At 42.3% G+C, this 24,905-nt stretch overlaps 1 protein-coding gene across 1 annotated transcript; it reads right to left on the bottom strand.

Annotated features, from left to right (window-relative positions):
• Positions 1 to 1,054: 1,054 nt before the first annotated feature.
• LOC142184784 (phosphatidylinositol 3,4,5-trisphosphate 5-phosphatase 2A-like) lies at positions 1,055 to 22,174 on the bottom strand. Its single transcript, XM_075259861.1, has 23 exons — positions 22,135 to 22,174; positions 20,217 to 20,372; positions 19,268 to 19,331; positions 17,420 to 17,549; positions 16,036 to 16,222; positions 14,913 to 15,000; positions 14,598 to 14,669; positions 14,247 to 14,348; positions 14,074 to 14,152; positions 12,767 to 12,960; positions 12,369 to 12,486; positions 12,166 to 12,262; positions 11,563 to 11,701; positions 10,550 to 10,649; positions 8,861 to 8,946; positions 5,536 to 5,617; positions 5,127 to 5,210; positions 4,938 to 5,036; positions 3,557 to 3,645; positions 3,385 to 3,472; positions 3,121 to 3,297; positions 2,849 to 2,912; positions 1,055 to 1,269 (listed from the first exon to the last, which is right to left on the bottom strand). Exons 2-23 carry the CDS (start codon positions 20,348 to 20,350, stop codon positions 1,056 to 1,058), a joined length of 2,487 nt encoding a protein of 828 aa, XP_075115962.1. The 5' UTR covers positions 20,351 to 20,372; positions 22,135 to 22,174; the 3' UTR covers position 1,055.
• Between the last annotated feature and the right edge of the window lie 2,731 nt (positions 22,175 to 24,905).

Genomic DNA, 24,905 nt, shown 5'->3' with positions numbered 1-24,905 from the left:
GAGGCGGAAGCCGGCAAGTGATAGACGCCGGGGCCTGAGACATCGCTGCCCTGCCCTGCATGAAGCCAGCAGCGGGAGGAGTGATGCTGCTATTCCGCTCCTCCGTGCCCCCGCCGCTGGCTTCATGCAGGGCAGGGCAGCGATGTCTCAGGCCCCGGCGTCTATCCCTCCCTGGCATCCGCCTCTCTAGTACAGCGGATGCCGGGTCAGTATCGGTGGCCCCTTCTCCCCCGGGGCCGGTCCCCACCGGCCCCGTACCTGTGAAGTTGCAGGCCGGCTCCTGCGCGGCGATATCGCAGGAGCCGACCTGTTCGGGTGACAGCCGGGAGCCTAATGAGGCTCCCCGGCCTGTCACGGCTATATTAGTATTGCGGCTGGTCTCTATGACCAGCCGTAATACTAATAGACAGAATGTCCCATAGACGGCAATACAGTTGTATTGCCGTCTATGGGACTTGTGATCAAGTGACCGCAGGTTCAAGCCCCCGGGGGGGAATAAAATAGTAAAAAAAAAAAAAAAAAAAAAAAACTTTAAAAATATGAAATAAATAAAAGTTCTAAATCACCTCCTGTTTTTTTTCAATACAAGGTGATCTAAGCAATAGATATCCCCCAAAATGGTATAACTAAAAAGTACGTCTGGCCCCGCAAAAAAAAACGCCCTATACATCCCCGTACAGCTGCAGGGTCACCTGTCAATGTGGCCTTGCAGCTGTTGCAAAACTACAACTCCTATATATTAAATATTTTACCAGTTTTTGCTTCAAAATTTTTTTCCCTATTTTCCGCCTCTAAAACCTAGGTGCGTCTTATAGTCCGAAAAATACGGTAATAATAATGAGGTTTTATTTTTGCTGGATTTACTCTTGCGTAAAGATTGGTGAAAAGTAACGTAAAAAACCATGAAAAAATAAATAATTCATTAATTTAAATATTTAGTTTATATTTCATTAAAAGACAAAAAAAAAGTTTGGATACAATGGTCAAACAAAAATCATTGCTCTGTTGTGTCTACCATAGAAATAACCATAATGGCACAACGTTCACTACTATCTTTATCTGAAGGTGCGTCTTTTAGCTTGAGATGATGCGATTGCCCATTCTAAGTCATCCATAAATAATTTTTGGGAATGTTCTGGTGTTTTCTCTCCATTCAGTAGCGCAGAGCGAGGCCTTGGAGACGTTGGCGTGGAAGAGCAACTTAAGCTCTCGAACAGAAAATATTCAGCGTTACTGTAGCTCTCACAGCAGATACTTGCAGGACGTTGCCTGGAACGGAGAAGACATTTTACTACTGCTCAAGTTGCTAATGTATAATACAAAGAGTAAAGACTGTAGTGGCCAAAAACACAAGGACGATGTAGAATTCCTGAAAGATTACCCTGAAATGTTTACATACACATTGACATGGTATACAACACAGAGAAAGCAAGGCTTGGTGAAGATCCAACTCATGATGACTTCCAGCCAAGCTGTCTGCTGTCATTTCCATGTTGTGTTTCTGTTATGACCAGACTCCCATCTGTCTGTGTCTGGACATCTGAAGTAGCATGCAATAGACTAGATAAGTGGTTTGGCCAGGATAGATGTAACAAAAGAAACTTGCAAAAGAAATGAGGCTGCATTTATGGAATGGCTGAGAAATCGGCTATGGAACTGGAGACGTACTGTAGCTTCAACATATTAGACCCCAATGAAAAACTGAACCAGGGTCCTTAAACATCATGTGCCATATACAGTAGCTCTCTATACTTTTGCAATCTCTGTGGAAAATCCATAATCCATGGAAAAGATCAGTCATCATTTTAAAGGAGATGTCCACTCACAAAAAAAGAACTGTAAAAATCCCTATGTCAGGAGCGGTTGCCGGCCTTCCCCTTTTGTGGTCCCTAGCCCACTACTTTCAGTTTCCTTGGGTGGAGGATCAGAACCTTCTCAGTAGCTTGGGGGTCATGCAGCGGGACAGGGGGCCTTAAGTTAGGCTCTGGCTCCAGCTAGCCGCTGGCTATTCAGTTAATCTGGTGTTCAGCTCCACTCTGCGTGTTCCTGGTGTCCTGCTGTCTGACTATCCGTTTTTGCTTTCCAGACTACCATTCCTGCCTGCCGATTTTGTACCTCCGTTTCTGCCTCCTGCTGTGACCCTGCTCGCTCCTAGACCACTTCGCCTTGACCTGATTTCTGTACTGCATGACCTCCATTGATTGACACGTCTAGCCCGACGACACTTACGTCTCATCCTTCGGTACTGCGTGACCTTCTGGTGCCGACCAGGCTATTACGACAATCCTACTATGCTTCTACCATCTTCTAGAGTACTGCTGCAATTTCACCCTTTTCGGCTGCCTGTTCCATCTGCTTCCACAGGTGAGTGGTTTTTAGGTTTCTGGGTCCTGCTGTGACTTGTGATGCGCTGTGCGTTTGGTTCTGTCTGGGCGGCTGCGGTTCTGGGCCTCAGAGACAACCAAGTCCATCTCCACCATTAGGAGCTCTGGTGAAGACCTCTGGGGCCTTGTTCTGCTTTGGTCTGGGGGGTGCTGGATGCTCAACGCTGTGCGGGATAGTCCTGTTTCCGGGCCTAACTATCTGTCTTGTACTGAATTTGTTTCATAACACCCTACAGGTAAGACGTAAGTATCTTATCCACAGGTATCTATTTCCCAATTTGTCTGAAGGCTAAATCCTGTAGATTGCCAAGTGGGGCATTGCTATACCACCTGATAGCAAGCTTCCTGTTACACATCTGCTAGACGCTATAGGTCCCATTATCCTAAAACCACAGTCAAAAAAAACAAGAAAGGTGCATTCGATACAAGTTATCGACAAGAATAAGACATACACATTAGTTTACCTGCTGGGACGTCTTGATGATCGTGAATGACTACAGAGAGAATCAGCGGCTCGGGTTATCACGACTGTGGGGTCACCAAAATAGTATAAAATTATTAGCGAAAATGGTGGAAAGGTGGCTTGAGAAACTGAGAAAATTTCCACATTTCCAATCCATGGTGGATTCATAGTATTGGATTCATGGTGGACACATTCCTAGTATTGATTACATATACAATTCAATACATCACATATACAGTACATAGTATCGAGAGTCCAAGATGATAGTCCTACCTTTCTCAGCTTCTTTTCCTGTCCTATTAGGGCTTTTCTCTGGATTTACTATTTGGAGGTTGCTCACTTTTAGTCGGCCCCTCAAAGACCCTGTTTCTTCCCCTCGCTGGGACAGAAAAACCTGGAAATGATGTTCAGTATTAATGTGCTCTGCCCGAATAGAGACACAGCACTCACCTAGAAAGCAGAAAAAATAAGCATAACACATTCATGTATGCTTCACAAACTAGTGTACATATACAACTGCAGGAACGTTACACTCACCATAGGATTCACTGCCATCTATGGAACGGATACTCAGGAGTAAATGTCCAGCGCATGTAGATTGGGCGAGATCTTCAACCAGGGTGAGCTATGAGCATAAACACGCGATCGATATTCGTACCACAGAATTGTAAGAGGAAATACTATTCGTATTAGATGTTCTGCTTCTCACCTTTGGCAAGTCTTGCTCTAACCAGCCAAGCTTTACAAACGCTGCCCCTTCTGAATTGTGCGCACTGTTTACACTACTTTGTGGGTTCCCTGAGAGTAAAGACACAAAAGATGATAAATAGTAATAAGATAAGATCATAGGAATATTGATTCTTCATCTTATGAATATTCCTACTGTCAGGAGCAGGGCCGGAGGTTTCACAGCGCTGTATGGAGGCTGCCGGCCCTGGCCTTCCTGCACTCCTGAGTCCCTGCAGGTCTCGACAGGCAGGCCGGGACCTCTGCAGCATTGTGAGGGGGTTGCCGGTCTCCTTCTGAGCCAGATGGGGGACTTCTGGTTTTCGGCCTAGTGGTGGGTCGGAGCCTATTAAGGAGGGCTCTGGCTTCGGACCACCGCTGGCTATTCAGTTGTACCTTGTGTCCTGGTACAAGTGTTCTCTTGTCCTGTTTTCCTCTGCTCTGACCCCTTGCCTTGACCTTACCTTTGCCTACTGATTTTGTACTGTGCCTGCTCCTGTTTATGACCCCGGCTTGACTTTAGACCTCCGCTTCCTGAACACTGCTTTTGTACTTCTCCACTGCTCCTCTTACCAACTTGTCCGGCCTGACTTTCCCTTTGGATTTCCCACTGTACTGCGTTGCCCTCTTGTTGACAACCCAGGCCATACGATTATGCTTTACTCTCTGCCGCCTCCTGCTGACCACCCACCACAGCCTTCTGAATCCTTGAGCCCACACCACAACCCTAAACATCTGCTGGTAAGAGATCTCAGTGTCTGGTTTACTGCGATTTGTGGTGCGCTGTGTTTGGTGCCGCCAAGTCCATCCCCACCATCTGGGGCTCTGGTGAACACCATTGTGGGGAGTTGGTGTGGCCCGGGGGGTGTTGGACACACAGCGCCTTATTTACTATTTTGATCAGTGTATTTAGTACTGGTTTTCACTGTTGGCTCAGATCTGCATCTGCTATCCTAACACATACATTGCTGTATTCTGTATTATGAGTTTAATGTATAATGGTAGTAAAGGGTTAAAGTGCAGGGGCAAGTGCAGGCAACCATAATGTTACAGACATACAATGTGTTATTTTCTGGGCGCTGGGCTTCAGCATATCATGGATTGATCTGATGCATAGGAAAGATTGTTGAAGATTCAGTAGTCAGGGTGCAAAAAGTCCAACGTGCAATTCAGAAAGGGATGCAATTTGGAACGGCGTTCTTAGGAACAATAATCCTAATTTAGATCACTATATAGATTTATTGCAAATTATTATTTAGTGCAACAATTATAATATAGTAACTACAGCTTATAGGGGGCTGCATGGTATAAATTATGTAGGAACAATAAGGATACAGAAATGTCTGCAAAATGGACTGGTTTACCTTTTAGACACAAGGATCGGAACTCAATATATCCTTTAGACCGACTATGAGTTTTAATAATGGCTTCAATGCTCAGGAATTTAAGGCTATAACTGCAATCTAAAAAAGGAAATGTAAAAACAGTAGAACTAATATTCATCCAAAAACAAAGCTTGGTATTGTTATACCACAATGTACTTTGTGTTTTACCTCTGCGAGACAAAGCATTAAGTTCAACCTCGAATGTGGAAAAAACAGGTGAATGATCGCTGGTCACAATATCATCTGTGCAGCCTGTGAGACCGAACAAGACAGAGGAGATGTAAGAGAATACTTCCTCAATTTCCATGAAGGTATAGTGCGCCCGAACAAAGAGGTCTTCTATAACTCATCTCAGAAAACTAGCCTGAGTTATGATATAATATGTCAGGCCAAGGCGCCCCCATGCGCCCCCATGCCGATCCACAACACTCTGCGCCCTGGTCCATCCATATTTGCAGCAAATGGCGAGCTGGGCCTTGTGCCAAAGATGAATCAAATTCTAACACATTTAAGCCAGAAAACTGGTATAGATGTAGTCATAAATCCTCCCCCTTCAGTGTCCATATCTCCATCTTACCGTACGAGGTGCATTTAACTTCAGTGCCTGGATATGATGTCCATAAGATACGATCGCTCCAGGATGGTGCAAATATTTTAGTCTAGGTAATAAAACACATTGAACAATTAAGAATAAGGATAATAATTAAGGATAGATTGGTGGTCAATATTCACTACAAGTAATTTCACACCTATTACTGTAGATTAGGGGTGCCCAATACATCGATTGCGATCTACTGGTCGATCGCGGGATGCAGCCAGGGATCCCCGGTGTCTGCTTGTTCACAGTGCAGGCTGAGAATCGACTCTCAGCCTGCGCTTTGAACAAGCACTCCGGACACGTGCAGGCCGGGCAGCAGCAGCTCCGGGGGATGACGCGCTCCCAGCTCTTAGGGATGGAGGGAGCCAGGGTGCTGCTTCTTCACAGCGCAGACTGAGAGTCATCTCCGGAGACTGGCAGGCAGGGCTGCCGCAGCCTCAGCCTGCCAGTGTCCAGAGATAACTCTCAGCCTGCACTGTGAAAAAGCAGACACCGGGGATCCCTGGGCGGCCATAGAACGCCGCTGACTCCTGCTCTCACGCACCGCGCCCCTGCCCACAGACCCGTCCCGGCCCCGCCCACAAGAAGTGGGTAGTAGATCTTTTGCCTTGGTCAGTTTAGGAAGTAGCTCACATGCGGAAAAAGTGTGAGCACCCCTGCTGTAGATGGAGAGAGACAGCACATGAGCGGCCACCTGGTATCCCGCTCTCTGGTTGCCACCACATGCAGTCGGGCTGGGCTGTTGGTGATTTCACTCAACAAAGTGAATTGCTGATGTTCCTATATATTGGCTGTGTAATTTTGCAAGTTGTTGCACAACCATTAACAAGGAGCAACCAAAAAATAATCATTTTAAGTGAAATGCATGGTGATGCAGCTAGTGCTGTCGTGTGTGGCCGCATCCTCAGTATCAGGGTAGACCCCCAATAATAAAATATGTACAGTCCTATGAAAAAGTTTGGGCACCCCTATTAATCTTAATCATTTTTAGTTCTAAATATTTTGGTGTTTGCAGCAGCCATTTCAGTTTGATATATCTAATAACTGATGGACACAGTAATATTTCAGGATTGAAATGAGGTTTATTGTACTAACAGAAAATGTGCAATATGCATTAAACCAAAATTTGACTGGTGCAAAAGTATGGGCACCTCAACAGAAAAGTGACATTAATATTTAGTAGATCCTCCTTTTGCAAAGATAACAGCCTCTAGTCGCTTCCTGTAGCTTTTAATCAGTTCCTGCATCCTGGATGAAGGGATTTTGGACCATTCCTCTTTACAAAACAATTCAAGTTCAGTTAAGTTTGATGGGCGCCGAGCATGGACAGCCCGCTCTCAAATGATCTGAAAACAAAGATTGTTCAACATAGTTGTTCAGGGGAAGGATACAAATAGTTGTCTCAGAAATTTAACCTGTCAGTTTCCACTGTGAGGAACACAGTAAGGAAATGGAAGACCACAGGGACAGTTCTTGTTAAGCCCAGAAGTGGCAGGCCAAGAAAAATATCAGAAAGGCAGAGAAGAAGAATGGTGAGAACAGTCAAGGACAATCCACAGACCACCTCCAAAGAGCTGCAGCATCATCTTGCTGCAGATGGTGTCACTGTGCATCGGTCAACAATACAGCGCACTTTGTACAAAGAGAAGCTGTATGGGAGAGTGATGAGAAAGAAGCCGTTTCTGCAAGCACGCCACAAACAGAGTAGCCTGAGGTATGAAAAAGCACATTTGGACAAGCCAGCTTCATTTTGGAAGAAGGTCCTGTGGACTGATGAAACAAAGATTGAGTTGTTTGGTCATACAAAAAGGCGTTATGCATGGCGTCCAAAAAAACAGCATTCCAAGAAAAACACATGCTACCCACTGTAAAATTTGGTGGAGATTCCATCATGCTTTGGGGCTGTTGGCCAATGCTGGCACCGGGAATCTTGTTAAAGTTGAGGGTCGCATGGATTCCACTCAGTATCAGCAGATTCTTGAGAATAATGTTCAAGAATCAGTGACGAAGTTGAAGTTACGCCGGGGATGGATATTTCAGCAAGACAATGATCCAAAACACCGCTCCATATCGACTAAGGCATTCATGCAGAGGAACAATTACAATGTTCTGGAATGGCCATCCCAGTCCCCAGACCTGAATATCATTGAACATCTGTGGGATGATTTGAGAGCGGGCTGTCCATGCTCAGTGACCATCAAACTTAGCTGAACTTGAATTGTTTTGTAAAGAGGAATGGTCCAAAATACATTCATCCAGGATCCAGGAACTGATTAAAAGCTACAGGAAGCGATTAGAGGCTGGTATCTTTGCAGAAGGAGGATCTACTGAGTATTAATGTCACTTTTCTGTTGAGGTGCCCATACTTTTGCACCAGTCAAATTTTGGTTTAATGCATATTGCACATTTTCTGTTAGTACAATAAACCTCATTTCAATCCTGAAATATTACTGTGTCCATCAGTTATTAGATATATCAAACTGAAATGGCTGCTGCAAACACCAAAATATTTAGAATTAAAAATGATTAAGATTAATAGGGGTGCCCAAACTTTTTCATAGGACTGTATCTATTGATCAATATCCATATGCCATTAGAGCCACAGGCAGGTTGGGATTTACTGCTGTAACATGGTCCATGTTGGAAACGCATTACGGTTTTTATCACTGTGCTTTTCACAGAAAGTCCACAGATTTTTCCTCTGCAGAATTTCTGCTTCAATTATACCCATTCAGAAAATGTCAGCATTTCCGTAGGTATAATTGACATGCTGCGATTTACAAAAATAAAATGGTTTTGGAAATTGCAGCATGTCCACTGCGGATTAGCCAAAATCCCATGCACTTTGCAGGTACTGTCAAACAACACATATCAGAAGTGCAGTGTCAGGCAAGGGATGTGATTCAGACTTCCAGTCAGAGGCAGCCAGTGTCAGGGCTCAGAATCCCACCCCCTTGTCTGCTCCTGCCTGACACCGCCCACCTGACAGTACAGAGTCTATATAACACATCAGGCACCAAATCTAACAGCATCGATTGCTCAGGAATGGTGGGGGCTAGAGAATATATTCCAAGAACTGGAGTTGGTGAAGGTGCTAAGAAGACCTCTTTATATAGCCATCTGGTTTGCAGGATTTTTTATCCGGTGATTCTAAATAGCTCTGCGCCAGACGCTCCAAAAAGAGACTCTGATGCAAATGTGAACCCTGCCTTACAGTTGCTTCAGTTGTAAATAACAATATTTCCCATCATTATTCACTATGGATAACAAAAGGATAGGAACAAAAACAGTAAATGATTCTCACTCCGGTTGTCCTGGCTTTCTGCAGATCGTACGTACGGGAACCTCTCTCATAGCGACATGTGGGTGGAAATGTAATGGGATGCTCCTCTGGAAAAAATAAGATTAAAAGTTGCATGGAAAGCAGAACGCACACACACACACACACATATATAAGTGAGTGGAATATGTGTCCCCCAAAGAAGGGCCACTACTAGTAGTAAACTGGGGGTTGTATTTATGTATAATATGTTTTATCATGTTTTGTGCTGATCCATAGTCAATTTTGCAGTTTTTCATCTTTATTCTGGTCATAAAGGAGTTACCCCATATATACTCGAGTATAAGCCGACCCGAATATAAGCTGAGGCCCCTAATTTTACCACAATAAACTGGGAAAACTTATTGACTCGAGTATAAGCCGAGGGGGGGGGGGAAATGCAGCAGCTACTGGAAAATTTCAAAAATTAAAATGGTCGGAGTTTTTGGATGCAGTAGTTGCTGGGGAAGGGGAGGGGTGTTTTGGTTGTCTGCCTGCCCCTTCCCTGAGCTTGAGGACTGTTTTTTTTTTTCCCCCACTTGGAATTTAGCCTGGCTGTATATAGAGTATCTGCAGTGCTCCTATTAACCCCTTCCCGACGGAACAGGAGCACTGCAGATCCCCTGTATTCAGTAGACCGGGCACTGTCAGACACAGGGATACCTAATGTGTATGTGTGTCACAGTCATTTTCTACTTTTATATGTATTCTAGGGAAAGGAGGGATTTACAACTTTTATTTTTTATTATATTTTTTAAAATATTTTTTTCCACTATTTTATGGGAGACTCTATACAATACTATTGCGGCTGGTCATAGACCCCCCTCCCAAAAAAAAAGAAATTTTTTTTTTTTTTTTTTTGCTTGACTCGAGTATAAGCCGAGGTTAGCTTTTTCAGCATAAAAACTGTGCTGAAAAATTCGGCTTATACTCGAGTATATACGGTAACCAGCCATTCCTATGCTGCAATGTGAACGGGGGTGACTCCTGTTCCGTGTTTTATAGATGGTGGATTGAGTTAGCCTTTGCTAGGCACAACCAGGCTTTATTCAGTGTGTGGGCCTGTTTCATTTACGCTGGGTTTCTGTTCTTTGGGTCCACTTGGGGACCCTAAGGCTGAGTGCACACAGGGTTTTTTGGTCCAGAAACTGAGGCGGAGGCACCAGCGTCCAGCCGTGCACTCCGCTTCGGATTAGGCCCAATGAATGGGCCTAGTTGGGAGGAGGGAGTGTCTTCAGGCGGATTCGCGACGCGACACGGCCTGAAGAATGAGCATGTCCGTTCTTTTTTCCCGGAGCCTGAACAAATGGCTCCAGGAAAAAAGACCTGACCATCTCCCATTGATTTCAATGGGAGCCATGTTTTTGGTTTTTGAGGCAGATATGGCCTCAAAATCTGGACCAAAAAACCCCATGTAACATTCCTCATCTGTTCATTGGCAAGGGAGGTGTCTTGGGTGGTTTATTCCTCTCTTCCTAGTAAATACTATAAAATGAGTCCGTAACTCCCAATAACATACAGTAAATAACATTTAGTTAGATTAGTATAGGTTTCCTTCCGCTCTGCGAAGGCGGTTATTCAGGACATTAATGTGACTGGACTGTGTTATAGGGGGGTATCTTTCCATGCATGTACTACATATTTGTGCAAGTAGGAGAGTATTTAATTTCTCACTGAATCCTAGGAAAATTTTCTTCTTTTCACGTTCCTGGTTTAGTTGATCCACAGGGAGTAAGAGCTGGTGTTGGCCACTGTAAATACACTGTAGGACATCCTAAAAGTAAAAGCACACTAGGCCTCAGATACAATGGTGCAAAATAAATGGGTTTTAGTTTTCTGCATTTTTATGGCCACATGTAGAAAATAAAAATATACCAAAATGCACAGTGTATATAAATCGGTGCCTTAGTATATACTAAAAGACATAAAACTAGTAAACACAGCTATTTAGCTCTCTCCGCTACGGAAGGCTTCAGGCCTAGTTGGGTGTCACATAGGCCAGGGCTTGTGTCCTTATGCATCGCGACGCAAGCCCCTGCTCGTGTGACGTCCCATGAGATGGCCGACATGCATCTGCGGAAAGTGCTCCGGAGCCAGGGAGAGGTAAGTACCGTAATAGTGTTTCTTGTATCCTCTTGTGTGAAGGAGGCGACTCTGCAGAGGGGGACTGGGACAGTATATTGAAGGTCTCCATTTTATAGGCTAAATATACTCTCCAGCAGTGGCGTAACTAAAGTGTGGGCCCCGGTGCAATCTTTTGTCCTGGGCCCCCTACCTCATCCCTACAGTCAATTCTTAATAGTGATGGTTATGGGTGCTAAGGAGTTTAATCCACCTTAGTGTGGTTGGGGAACCTGTGGGTCTCCTTGGTATATGGGCCAGATGGAAGCTGCAATCTCAATACTGATGCCTGGGCTTATGGGCCCCCCTAAGGCTCCTGGGCCCAGTGCGACTGCACCCTCTCAAGTTCCGTCCTTGCTCTCCAACAGCCAAACAAGGAGCTTGGGGTATATTTGAACGATGTATAGACATCATGTTAGGGTAACAGGTTACAGAAGGAACACACTAACCATGTATCATACATTTAATGGAGATTATAAACATCTATAAAAGGGAAGTAGGAAAAGCCGTTTCAAGAGTTCTGTAACAAAGATAAAAAAAGGTTGACGGAGGACAAAGGTTTGTACCTGAAAAGGCATGTCTAGTCTATAGTTCAAGTCGCCAGCCCAAAACAGATATGTCAGTCTGAGAGGCAGCTGGAAACCTCTTAAAGTTTCATCTCCAAGTGCTAGACCTCGTAGGATTTCCCCAAAACGCTGGTTTCTCCTGCAACAATTTATCTGATCAGGACAAAACACTGTAAGGCTCTGTTCTCATGGAGTAACGCGCCGCTCATTTAGACACGTAAATACGTGTCAGAGCGCGGCGCTTCAAAATAGATCCCATTGACTTCAATGGGTGCCGGCTTACGCGCGCTACACATTGAAATCAATGGGTTCCAAACCTCTCATTGATTTCAAAGTGTAGCGCGCGTAAACCGGCACTCATTGAAGTCAATGGGATCTGTTTTGAAGTGCCTCACTCTGACACGTGATTACGCGTCTAAATGAGCGGCGCGTTACTCCGTGAGAACGGAGCCTAATAATCTGTACATTATATAGGCTCGTAGAAACAGGACAACATAAAGGCAATTACATATATATATATATATATATATATATATATATATACACACACACACACACACACACACACACACACACACACACACACACAATGGATCTACTCACTTTTGGACTTTCTCAATTCCAGATACAAGGTGACAAGTCACAAAACCCATTGACACCCGGTTGAAATTGAAGGAGACACCCACAGCTCCTCTAACACCTGAATCAATTATTAGAATAATATTAGTCTAGTAATTCCAAACATTCTCCATTATATATAAGACATGGTACATATTGTATAGGTTATACCACACTGAGAATCATACCCAAGGTATTGCTGATTCCTGTTCTCACCGTCGACGTCTGCACATGAGAGACAAGATGTTCATATTCTTCTCTTACCAGTAATACAAGTTTTATTGCACCAATAGAGTGTACACAGACCTTGGTAGAAACAGAAATTAGTTACAGCCCGGGATATAGATCTTATAAATCACTTCATGCAATATTAGTCAGGTGACATAACCTAAAGATCCTTGTCCCAATGTAAATAAGTATGTAAGATCTGTAGTGGTGAGTGTAGGTTTTACAGCGCTGACCCATTGAAATCTTTCTATGCTAAATTGAATGCTACATGAAATATAATAGTCATATCTTCAGCGCCTTTTCTAAACATTTAATACCCTCTAATTAGCTAAAATAAAGCCTTGACATTAGAACTTACCAATTTATATTGTTTCATTGTCTGAGATATCAATGTTGTTCTAAGGAAGTCTGCCCAATCCCGGTCTCCTTGTGGATTTTCTTGTGTCCCGATCAAGTAAAGATCATGTGACCTACACGAAGAGTTATCAAGGTTCCCTTCAACCTTCCTTGCAGACAGCCATGAAGAAAGAGAACGAGGAGGAGATGAGTTACCTGTGGAGTCAAAGCAATTACTGAACCTTAGAAAAAAAGAGATAATTAATAATAATACCAATAATAATAATAATAATAACAATTATTATACAATTATTGTATAGTGCTAAAACTAGGTTCACATCTTTATCATATTCTGCATCCGTAGGGGGTTCCGCCAAAAATCAGCAACTCAGTAGCTCTGTACCAGCATCACTTATGCCTTGGATACCCGTACAGAGCAATCTCGCCGGAAGAAGATGCAGGAGGACGCACCCGGCTATAGAAGAAGCGCGTCACTGGAGAGTCTTCAGGCAGCACAGAGGACGCTCCCTGTGCTGTTTGAGCGCAGGGGAACCGCCCCTTGTGCTGTTTGAGCGCAGGGGAACCGCCCCCTGTGCTGTCTGGAGACTCATTTGCATACGGAGAAAACTGGGAATATCATCGGAATGGCGGCGCAGAGAGGAATTCTGCAGGTAGGGGAAGAATAGCATTTCTTAAGGTTATTCCGAGATGGTAGTACAGAAAAAAGGGATTCTAATGATAGAATTCCTTTAAAACTTATATTGATAGGGTAGTTTTCCAGGTTTTTATTATCCTGGCCTATCCTTATCCTGTCCTTAGGATAGGCCACAAATATCTGATCTGTGGGGCCAACACCAAGCACCCACAGTGATCAGCTCTTCAGGACTGCTGCCAGGCATGGCACTTTACAGTCTGTGGACGCAGAAGCAGATAGCACTGTATATCGTATAGTGGCCAAGCCGTCCTATTACATATCAGCTACAATTCATTTAAAGGGGAGCAGAGTTTTAGTACCATCCTATAGATACTTTACACTATATGGAGCTCCCTGCTGTCAGTCCCATACCCTGTATAGTACCAGGCTCAGCATCAGTCCTGAATAGCTGATCAGTGTGGGCCTTCCACACAATATATTGAAGGCCTATCCTGAGAATAAGCCATTAAAAAAGCTTACTGGGAGCCACACTGTCCCCAAACAGCTGATCTGCAGAGGTCTCAGCTGTAGGACCCTATCAGTTCTAATATTGATAACGTGTCCTAAGAATAGGCCATCAATATTTGAAGATATATAAGATATTTGGATATAGATGATGTCTTAGTCATATTTACCCATATTCCAGGTCCCGACAAATACAGACAGGCTTTGGGGAACAGTCCTTTGTGGCCAGGTCTGGTCACTTTGTTTTATCTGCAGGAATAATATAATGTTGTGCCGGTTTAGTCAGAACTGTCAGCAATATAAAAAACATTCTACTTCATATTATATTGAATATTCTACTTACATGCAGAGGTTCTTTTGTTCTGCAAGCCTTAATGCCAGGCGAATTGTGAGTAACTAGAGTAGTAGGGGAACCCGAAACACCCTCACTACATGTCTGTTTTGCCTGTAGAAGGGAAACATAGCAAGTGAAGAAACATGTACTACTAGTCTTTCTATCCTTGGACATCAGCCAACATGTCTGGCTGTGAAATGACGTGACTGTGCCGTCTCATGACCTTTGATTAGCTGATCTTTGGGGGCCCTGGGTGTTGAACCTCTGGTAAACCTATCCTAAGAGTCAAGTTACTTATTTTTATTCCAGAAAAAAACCTTTCATTTTCTCTTGATCCCTTTCATTTTTTTTACAACTCACCTTGTTTTCCAAAGTAGAAAGTAACTGCAGAACACCCGAAACGCTGCATATGAGACTGTCAAGTATAGAAAGCTAAGATGGAAAAGAAAGAAGCCATGACTTAAAGTGTATTTAATGTCAAGTTTTCAATGAATATTAAAATATCCATAGTACACACAGCTGTATTTTTGGAACTTTTGGTAAATCTACATTAGTTGTCACCATCTTGGATTTCTAGAAGCTGCCTGGCTTCTTCCCTAGTCATTGTGTTGTATCAACATGTAATAAAATACTTTGGTAGGTAAACCCTTATAAAAAACTTAGAATATTACCTACCTGGTCACCCCTAGAAAGTAATACTGTGGATGTGTGTCCAAAGACTTCAGCAAGTGTCTTCAAACTCTGCCACGTTTCTGTAATCTCTCTGAAGAAATAAAAATGGTTAAAAATAAGACCCGGTTCACATCTGCGTTCTGGTTTCAGTTCGGAGAGTCCACTTGGGGACCTTCCCAAAGGAAAACCTATACGCATAAAAAAGCGTTTACCGGGGATTGTCCCTTGTCGTGGTTATAGACCTATCATTAGAAAGATCTCCGTACTGTGCATTCATATATTTGTACATTGTACTTAGAACAATATATGGACCAAGGCTCCTGGGATTGTTCTGACCTCTTTATATTAATACTCTTTTGATTTCTGTTCTAATACCACCAATGTTAGAAATAGACTTGGGACCTCTACAGTTGCTACTGTGAGGTTGCCAGTCTTTTCTTACTATTTTCTGTTTTTATGTGTATTCCCCTTTTTGAACTGCTCATTTGTCTTTCCCAAATCTTTATTAGGCCGCTTCCCTCTTTTCCTCACTGCTAGCTATTTAGTATTCCTGATTGTTAGCTGTTTGAACTTGAACCTGCTTTTTATTCGTATCTGACCTCTGGCTTCGTTATCTGACTACGTTCCTGCCTTCCAAATCTACCTCTACATTCCTCTCTGTTACGACCTCTGCTTGCCTCCTAGACTTTTCTGCACTGAACCGATTTTGTACCGCGCTGATATCCCGCTGCCAAACGGACTGTCGTATATTCTATTGCCTAATCCTTTTGTCTCCGCGGTGCTTTTGTTATCGACCGGACCAATGACCACGATTATACTCTGAAGCTGCTGTACTGCAACCTTGGACGCTTTCTGACCTTCTGCCAGGTCCAGCACAGTCTTGGTTCTTCTGGATATGCTTTTACTTGTGATGTGCTGGGCCTGCAGGACCCTCTCAACAGCTGCTAACTCTGGCTAAAGGAATCTGCCAAGTCCAACCCCACCACTAGGGGTGATTATGTCTGGAGGCTGTTGTGAGGTGCGGGGTGCTTCGTAGTGTTAGACCATAGTTTCTGGTAAAATCTGGTTTTCTGGAGCTAACCATGTCTGTCTGAGTTTTGAACTGTATTTGCTCTCAAAAACCAACCTGTCAAGATTCTTGCACTCTTTCTCCAACTCTTCCATCAGAGCACATTGGCCTAGATCTTGTCTTCTTGTAGCCTGATGGCTTTCTTGTAAGGATGTGTTATGGGTTCTATGTGATCCATCGCGCTGGGATAAACCACATCTTGAATCTGCGTCGTTCCAGCATGAACATTTGGAAATATGGTCCCCTAAAAGAAAAAGGAGATAAGTTTTTCTAAAAAGCACAATCCACATCAATCATATCTTCATAATCTTTCTGGAGGAGAGCAGCTGCAAAGAGATTCTCTTCTCTGGAGGACCCAGTCTGTCCCCGTATTACACACACTCCTTCAATGTATGTTCTTCAGTGGTGTTGGGGAATTTTACATTTGCTTCATGGTTCTCTCAGAGGTTACGGCTGATCAGTTGAGGTTCACATTACTTTTGGTGTAAAGCAATCCATAAGAAGATAGTAATGGTAGGCTGATGGTATGTGGGTCTGGATGACTTATAATACTTGACTAATCCGTAAATTCTACCATTTGTCGGCGCCTGCACAATACAGTCAGCGTGCAAAGCATGTGCTGTAACCCCCAGAAGACGTGTTCCATGCCCAGAAGATCCGGACAGGAAAACAGGTAAGTATGATGGAGTGGGGGGCTACAAAATGTGCCTGGGGCCAGTAATCTAGGTAAATATACATTTTTTGTAAGCTATGGCCGGTTCACATCTGCATTCGGGCCATTCCATTCCGCTATCCGCATGAAATATGCGGAGAGAAAAGCCCTATAAGCATCACTTTTCTCTCCGCATTTTTCATGCGGTAACCACAAGGTTTCTGTTCGGGGGGTCCCCAAGCGGACTCCCTGAATGGAAACCCGAATGCAGATGTGAACCGGGCCTAAGTTAGAAGGCAGATGGATGGGGAGGAAGGGGCTTAACCTAGAGTAGAAATATAATTTTATTCTGAGCAACCTCTTTAAGTAATTCTGCAAAGAAGAAGAGGGAGACATGTTATGGAGAAAAGCTGTTCCATGTGAAATACCCTCAAAAGACAAGGGGTCACTCCCTCCCTCTGGAGGCGACAAGGCTTCTTCACTATAAGGATTGTGAATTTGTGGAATAGGCTACCCTGCTTCAAAAAAGGCTTAGATACCTTTTTAGAGCAAAATTGCATTGATGCTTATGAAAATGTATAGAAACTTTCTCCTTTCACTTGTCCCTTCAGTCTCTCTGTCCTGGTTGAACTTCATGAACCTATGTCTTTTTTTCAACCGTACTATGTTACTATGATTTCACCAAAATTCTTGCATAACTTTGGTTATAGTTGTTGCTAATGATAAGAGTTACTAAGCTTAGGGTCGCATTGATTCTTCATATAGAACTCATAACAATAGACCACTTACCAGCTTTAGCCCCTCCTGGTCGGCCCAGAGGGTAGTGTAAAGCAGTCACCAGTCCATTTCCCTTGTATCTGTAGGCTGCAATGAGTTCTCTAAGCCTGGGGAATTTTTTTACTTCTACACCTTGGAAAGACTGAAGAATAAAGGAATAGTCATCATGACAGAATGGAAAACGACAAACTGCTGCAATAGCCGAAAACCACTGAATGCTATGGAAAACACCCAACAAATATGCAGCTCATATGGAGCCCATAGGCAAACAGTTTGGTTCTTGGTGTACCAAGAGATAGCGAATAGAGATGAGCGAGTAGTATTCGATCGAATACCTCCCCGCCATAGGTATTCATGTAAGCGGCTGAACACCAAGGGGTTAAACGCATCGACTATTCGATCACTAACAACACGCTTTGCAGCATCGATCTTCACATTGGGTAGGAACGTATTACTGATGTGACAGCAATCTATTGAGGTTTGTCATACTAAACTGATGGAGATTGTAAAATTTGCTTTTGCATTATGAAAAGCAAGGAATATCAACCAGAGCCAAATAATGGCTCGTACGCCCCCAGATGGCTTTCTGTAGATCTGTAATAAGCATTATTCATTTTTGACATGTGGGAATTGGTTGACACATGCGGTTGGTTGAAACACTTTGCTCAAAGCTGTAACACCTCTCATTTCTGTGGGTTTGAAAGGAAACCATATTTTGAAAAGTATGCAAAAAAATAATGTCAAGGAGTAAGAAATGGAGAGGTGGGTTATACCAGACAGTGAGATAGATAGCATGCTGTCATATTTGTATACAGTGCTTGAAACGCTTCTAAGGCTGACCTAAGATGATAACTCTGGTCGAGTATTCATTCATAGGGAATAGGGATTAAATTAGCACACAGAAATTGATACAATGTTATTTGAAAACACTGGAATGGAGAATTTTTAAATTACTAGATAGAACACCATATGTTTGGTCTGTATCTGCCCTTATATCTTACAAGTTTAACGGATTTAACATTTACAATATATAGACATCAATGTTAAAAAAGAAACATCTGTTGTGGTCCGTATACCATAGTATACCCTACTTTTGTGTCCACCCAAAAAAACGCACCACAACAGATCCAGTTTTTTTTAACATTGATATCTATGTAAATGGTTTGGCCATCTGTTTGTATCCATTTGTGTCCATTTTTTGCATTTGTTAAACGGATGTAAAAAAAACATGATCCGAATAGAGCCTAATGTATTTTTTGGTATTCCTGTTGTATACTCAGCTGGACAGTTCGAAATCTACCTAAACCGAACGGCCCACGCACAGGCAGCACATGGGGGACAACCATGTATTCTCTGTGTGCTGCCTGTGCTTTTAATTCAAGGCACGTTGGTCGCACATGGTCGTCTGCAACCGGCCTTAGGTTGAGGCTCCAGGGTTTTTTGTTGCAGATTTTGTTGCATTTCTCTTAGTCAAAGACAAGAATGGATTCAAGAGGAATGGGAGATATATAGGAAGAGCTTATACTTCTACCTTTGATCAATCCACTCTTGGCTTTGGCTTAAACAACACAACAAAATCTACACAAAAAAAAAAGCTGCATTTCCACAACATGGGGCTTAACCTTACTGGCACTTCTACGGCTAGAAGAATTTTTATGCAGTACTGACTGACATATAAGTAAGTAAGCGGATATCTTCTAAAATAAAACCTACATTTGGAGCACATGTGGAAAGCAGATAGGCACATTGTTTCTGTCCCGTGGGGCCTCGGCCTTACTCCAGAAAACTGACATACTCAATTCAATATAGTACCTTTATTATACTCCATTCTTACATATGGTTTATCCTCTTTGCTCATACCTGAACAGACAGTAAGCCGTTCTCGTCCGGTAAGACACGATATGTATGCACCTGCTGAAGGTATCTTTAGGAAACAGTAAAAAAAAAAGTGTGAATTTTTTTTTTAGTTCATGTTTGTAACTCAATACATTAAAGAATTAAAAATTACACAGACGTAAGAAAATGAGAGCACAACAAATGTGTTCAATATAAATCTGTAGCTCATGGTCAAACGACACAAGAATGATCACAATTTGTCTTCGCTTAGTTTTTCCACTGCTGCTACCCAGCTATCTAGCTACCTTCCTCTCTCTCTCTCTCTCTATTATTTTTTTTTCTTTTTTTCTTTTTTTTTTAAACTACATTTTTTTAGCCCTTTTTGAACCTGCAATTATTACAGTAGGTTCCATACACTGCATAACTGCTACAGCCGAGCCTCATTAGTTATATTCCTAAGGCCTCCTGCACAGAACCACATTGGAATTACGGTCAGCAAATACTGATTTGTAATCCATACAAAAACATGGGCCCATAGAAATTAACAGGACTGTACTTTTTTCAGCAATTACAGATAAAAACTATGGTTGTGTGCGTGAGGCTTAAGACAAAACTAAGAGCCTTCAGAAGGCGATCTCGCCGTGAGGGAGCAGTACTGGTGGCATTAAGTTAGCTGAGAGGTGGGGGCTAGGACAGGGGTCATGTAGCAGAGATCAGGGGGCATAGCGGCCACAAATGATCACAATTGGACAAAACCCTGGCGGCAAGCATTATTATCGGATCTCCACTGTGTATATCAGCGGGACCTGATGGTTATGCCACTCCCTCTACTTCTGAGTGTGCGCCATATTGAACATGTATGGTTCAATCCTAATAACCTATATGTAAATCCAATAGTCATGATTTGCAAGCCTTGTTCCCCATAATAGAAAAAGTATAAAGCAAACCCCACACAATGCAGATGATCACTTACAAAAGGCAGATGGCAAATGCTCCACTGACGGATTCACTCTGACGTACGAGAAAGGCTCCATCACGTCCATCTCGGATCAGTAACTGTTCTGCAACGGTTTGGCTTATTTCGGCATGGTACCAACACTCACACATTCTCTTTAGGTGCTATAGGATACTGTAAAAAATTATCAAATACTGAAAAAATAATGTATAAAATTATCATAACACATTTTACTGAAGTACAAAGCATGTGAAAGTTACATTCTTCCCTGGTAATATGTAGCTCTTGATAGAATAGAATTGTAAGTATTACAATGGACACTTCTTTCAGATATTCTACATAATTATTTGGATGATTTCACTGATTATAGCAATTCATATAAATTACCCAAAAATGATGATTTTTAGCCCAAATGTAAAATCATTAATAAGAGAAGTTAATACAATAAAATCAATTTCAATGAGCCAAAGTAAGCTCGTTTTTTACAATATTACAACTCATCGTAATATTGACCATTGATGATATGTATATGTATATAGTAGATACAGAGGCTAATTTCATAAAAAAAAACTACTTGCATTTCATGTTATCTGAAGAGAAATAAGGGACAAGAGGGCTGATATTGAATGTATGTATTGTATGAGTCTCGGCAATGATCGTGAATAAGAGTCAGTTGTGATACAATCTTCAATCTCATCTCCAAAGATAACTTATATTATAAGCAGATTCATTACTGACACTAGGATCACACCTGCGTTCGGGTTTCCATTCTCGGACCCCCAAAACGGAAACCTAGTCTGCTTATAAAAGCGGTTACCCATTGAAACCCTGCAGTCCCCATAGACTATGATGGAGTCATAAAATATTCATTCAGCACTTTTCTCTCTGCGTTTTCTAAACAGGCTCAGGGACAGAAACCCCGAACGGAGTTCAAGCACTGGTATGACCCCAGCCTTAGTGATAAAGGTTCAGCAAATATACGGTTAAATCTTAAGAAGGAGATTCAAGTCAACCACAATGTCCTGCAACTTGTATGGCTGCAAGATGCCATAGTAAATCCACCAGGATAAAACGTCAAAGGGATTAACCTGTCTGTTGCTTTAGCTATTACATGTTCACCACATGGCACAAATCATAGGTTTTACTTAGGAAATTGTGGCACAATTTTAACTTTTGACTTTTTTCAGCATCAAAAATGCACCAATTTATGTCCGATCAGTACCAATCAGTATTGGTACAAAAGATTAATGTTTAGACCTAGGTCAGTTTCCAAGGTCTCGGAGGACATATGACCTCGCGCATCCCCGTGAGCAATGCAAAGTGCAGACTTATGGGCACATCCAATACTTCTATTCATATTGTTTGCATTTTATATTTACTGCTACAATTCTTACCAGTATTATGTAGCTATGATTCTGTCCCTTATTTTGGTTATTGGTAACGGTTGTATATTTTGGGCATATCTTAATAAGTATTAGTAGTAATCCGTGACCTGGTAATAAACATCAAATCTATACATCTATGTATCGCAGGATACGCCTGTGTACAAATAATAACTGAAATATACACTTATTATAGCAGGGGAAGCGAGAAGAAAACTTTACAACCAGATACACATACAACCAGATTGGACACAATAGGCACTATGTATCATTCACTTGTATAGAAGTAACAAATAAATGTATACACGTGATAACAATACAGGTCTGCAGTATATCGTATGGGGTTACTTTTAATGCCTGTATTTAGTGGCATGAATCACTGAACTGTTACAGCTAATGCCAGCTCATCCTGTTTATGTAATATAAGACACAAAAAGAGGAATGTGCTTTATATTATACATATCGTTTCCCTGACTATATATACACTATATGAGCTAGGAGTATATACATGGCTTCAGCCAATGCAATGTCGGAGAGTTTGGAGAAATGCTCACCTGCTATGGGATGGGTTTACAGCTGTAAAGTAAATGTGTTGAGTTGCAGTAAAGGCATGGTATTAAGGAGGATTGAGTCGGAAGGAAACCATAAGGCGTCTCATAACCCACAGACCTGAGGCTTAAGCTCAAGCATGAAGATTGTGTTGTAAGAGTTTAGACGAGGGAGTTTCTTCTCTGCACGCTAGGCAAAAACACACAAGAAGGGAATAAACTGATGCACAACGCGCTGCTTTTTTTGGTCTTGTCCAAAGAACTTTTCCCTTGTTTCCATTATTTATTGGAAATCTATAGATAAAATGTTATATGTGTTTTTGGGTTTGTTCCAGTTCCTTTGCCTAAAATACTGTCCCATAATTTACCAATAGTGAAGCACTTGGGGAGTGGTCTTGTGGTCACATACTTTTTCAGCTATTTTCTTATGTCCAGGATTTTATACTTGAGAATCCTGAACATATTTCAAGGGAATTTGCATCCAAAATTCACCAGATTTTCTGTGGATTGTTATTGTAGAGTTTGATTTGGTAAGTGGATTGTACCAGGTTACCACATGCACCTCCTAATGAATTTTCTAGTGGACATTATGGGAAATCCATTAAGATAGCTCTACTGACAGAATCAAAGTTATCCCTACTTCAAAGTTAGCGTTACTTTATGGGCCATGTGGCAGAAACGCCACGGAAAGTCACAGCAAAGTGGATGGGATTCTAGGTAATCCCATCCTCGCTTTCCAGTAAAATAAGCACAGTGGACCAGCTGTGATCTCCAAAACCATAGGCTCTGTGGGTTTCTGCGTGTAACCACTTCTTAACCAGATAGTTTCCATCTTTGGGTGCCCATGTGGCCCCCAAGAACAAAGCCTGAACACTAGTGTGAACCGTTTAGTATGGACAATTTATGCGGTTGAGAAGAGTTACTAAAGATGATGCCAGTCTCATGAAATAGGCACAGGAGATGAAGGTACGCTTTTTGAGTAGGGGCTATCCTACTGAGTTAGTTGAAGAAGATTTTATTCAAGTTAAACCCTTAGATCGAGGCTCTGTGATTAATAGAAATAGATACAAAAATTTAGGAAATGTGTGTTTTATTTCACGTTTGATGCTATGGCCTAGCCCAGGGGTGCTCACACTTTTTCAGCATGTGAGCTACTTTATAAACTGACCAAGGCAAAAGATCTATTACCCACTTCTTGTGGGTGGGGCGGTGTGTGTCTGTGGGCGGGCCGGGCGTGTGGACGGGGTCGGGCGGAGCGCAAGAGCAGGAGACAGCGGTGTTCTGTGGCCACCCAGGGATCCCCGGTGTCTTAGGGAAGGTGACACATGCTCTAGGAGCATTAGGATTGCAAGATTGACATGTTTTCACATGGTTTGTTAATGATATGGTGCTTTTACCATGTTTTATGACATTGACCACCAGATACAGTATGCCTCTATGACACATTCGAAGACGTTTTGCCCAGCTGACAGACTTTAAAAAGGTTAAGTATCATTGTACTAAGAAAATGTGTGAAGACCAGGAACCAAAGGTTCTTGTTGGGGTAGAGATCTGTGCTCTCTGGTAGAAGGATGACGTGAAGACCGGATTGTCCAATATGGAAATATATTTATTATAGAAAAAGCAGGATGGTTGTTTCGACCAAGTGCCAGCTATGTAGGTTGTTCTGACCCAGCTGTTAGGATGTGCAGTGAGCAGTGGTCAGCAAACAGACTCCAGACCCCCCAGTCAAACCACGAGGATGAAGACGTCCAAGTTTCCTTGTCCACCATCCAGCCACAGATGACACCTTCATTACACACCTTTGTCTCTGCCCAGACCATTTCCAGGACCGTAGCAGAAAAAAATTTGATATGACAGCATAGACAGTCAGCAACCATCCCGTGAACGAGAAACGACTGCTATGGACTGGAACATATCATTTTAAGCTTCAAATGTAGCTTCTGTTTGGTGTCTGACTACCATTGGACTTGTTGGAGGTGGTGAAACGTTTCCTTCAAGCCAAGGAATGGCTCTGCCAGATTACAACATTTTTTATTCGCATTTATGGGACCAGATGGGACAACAGTTTTTAGGAACTATAGCCCCTTTTGTAACCTCTATTGGCAAATGTGTGGCAGGATAACATATGGAACCCATATGCCGCCATGCCTGGCCATATCTCAAGGCTAGAAGCAGCCCAACAGGATCCTAGACCCTCCTTTCAACTGTACAGTTTTCCCAATAATCTTCGCCTTTCTCTCTAATATTAGAATCACTTACATATATCATTACATTCACACATAGAAAGCTTCATCTGATTCCAACAACTCTTTTTTGGTGCAATATTTTTTTTCCAATGAGTGTATACAACTTCTACGAACTATATATGTTAGACCTTAGGTTAGTATATAATAGGATAATATGAGAATATGATTCATACAGGTTGCGATAAAAGCATTCAAGGGATTTTCCAATCATTCAACTGTTTCCAAAATGTGAGCAACCGTGTAAGTAAACTGACTGTATTGTAACTGTGACTTGTAACCGCTATATGCCCTCACCTCCAAGATCCAAATCCCTCCATAACTCTATTACAATTTTAGCCTTTCTATGAATCATGTGACTGGCAACTTCACCAACTTGGCTTCAGTTAAAAACATGTTTCCCCAATTCTAGACTCCCTTTAATTAATTATATTATATACAATTTGGCAAATTACTTTCCGTCTGGGACAACTGTATTTTGCAAAGTACTTCATGAAATAGTATTGTTATTGTGGATATACCCCTTGAAGT

The sequence above is a fragment of the Leptodactylus fuscus genome, chromosome 11, assembly GCF_031893055.1.
Source record: "Leptodactylus fuscus isolate aLepFus1 chromosome 11, aLepFus1.hap2, whole genome shotgun sequence".
NCBI lineage: Eukaryota > Metazoa > Chordata > Amphibia > Anura > Leptodactylidae > Leptodactylus > Leptodactylus fuscus.
This window is presented reverse-complemented; position numbering and strand designations above follow the sequence as displayed.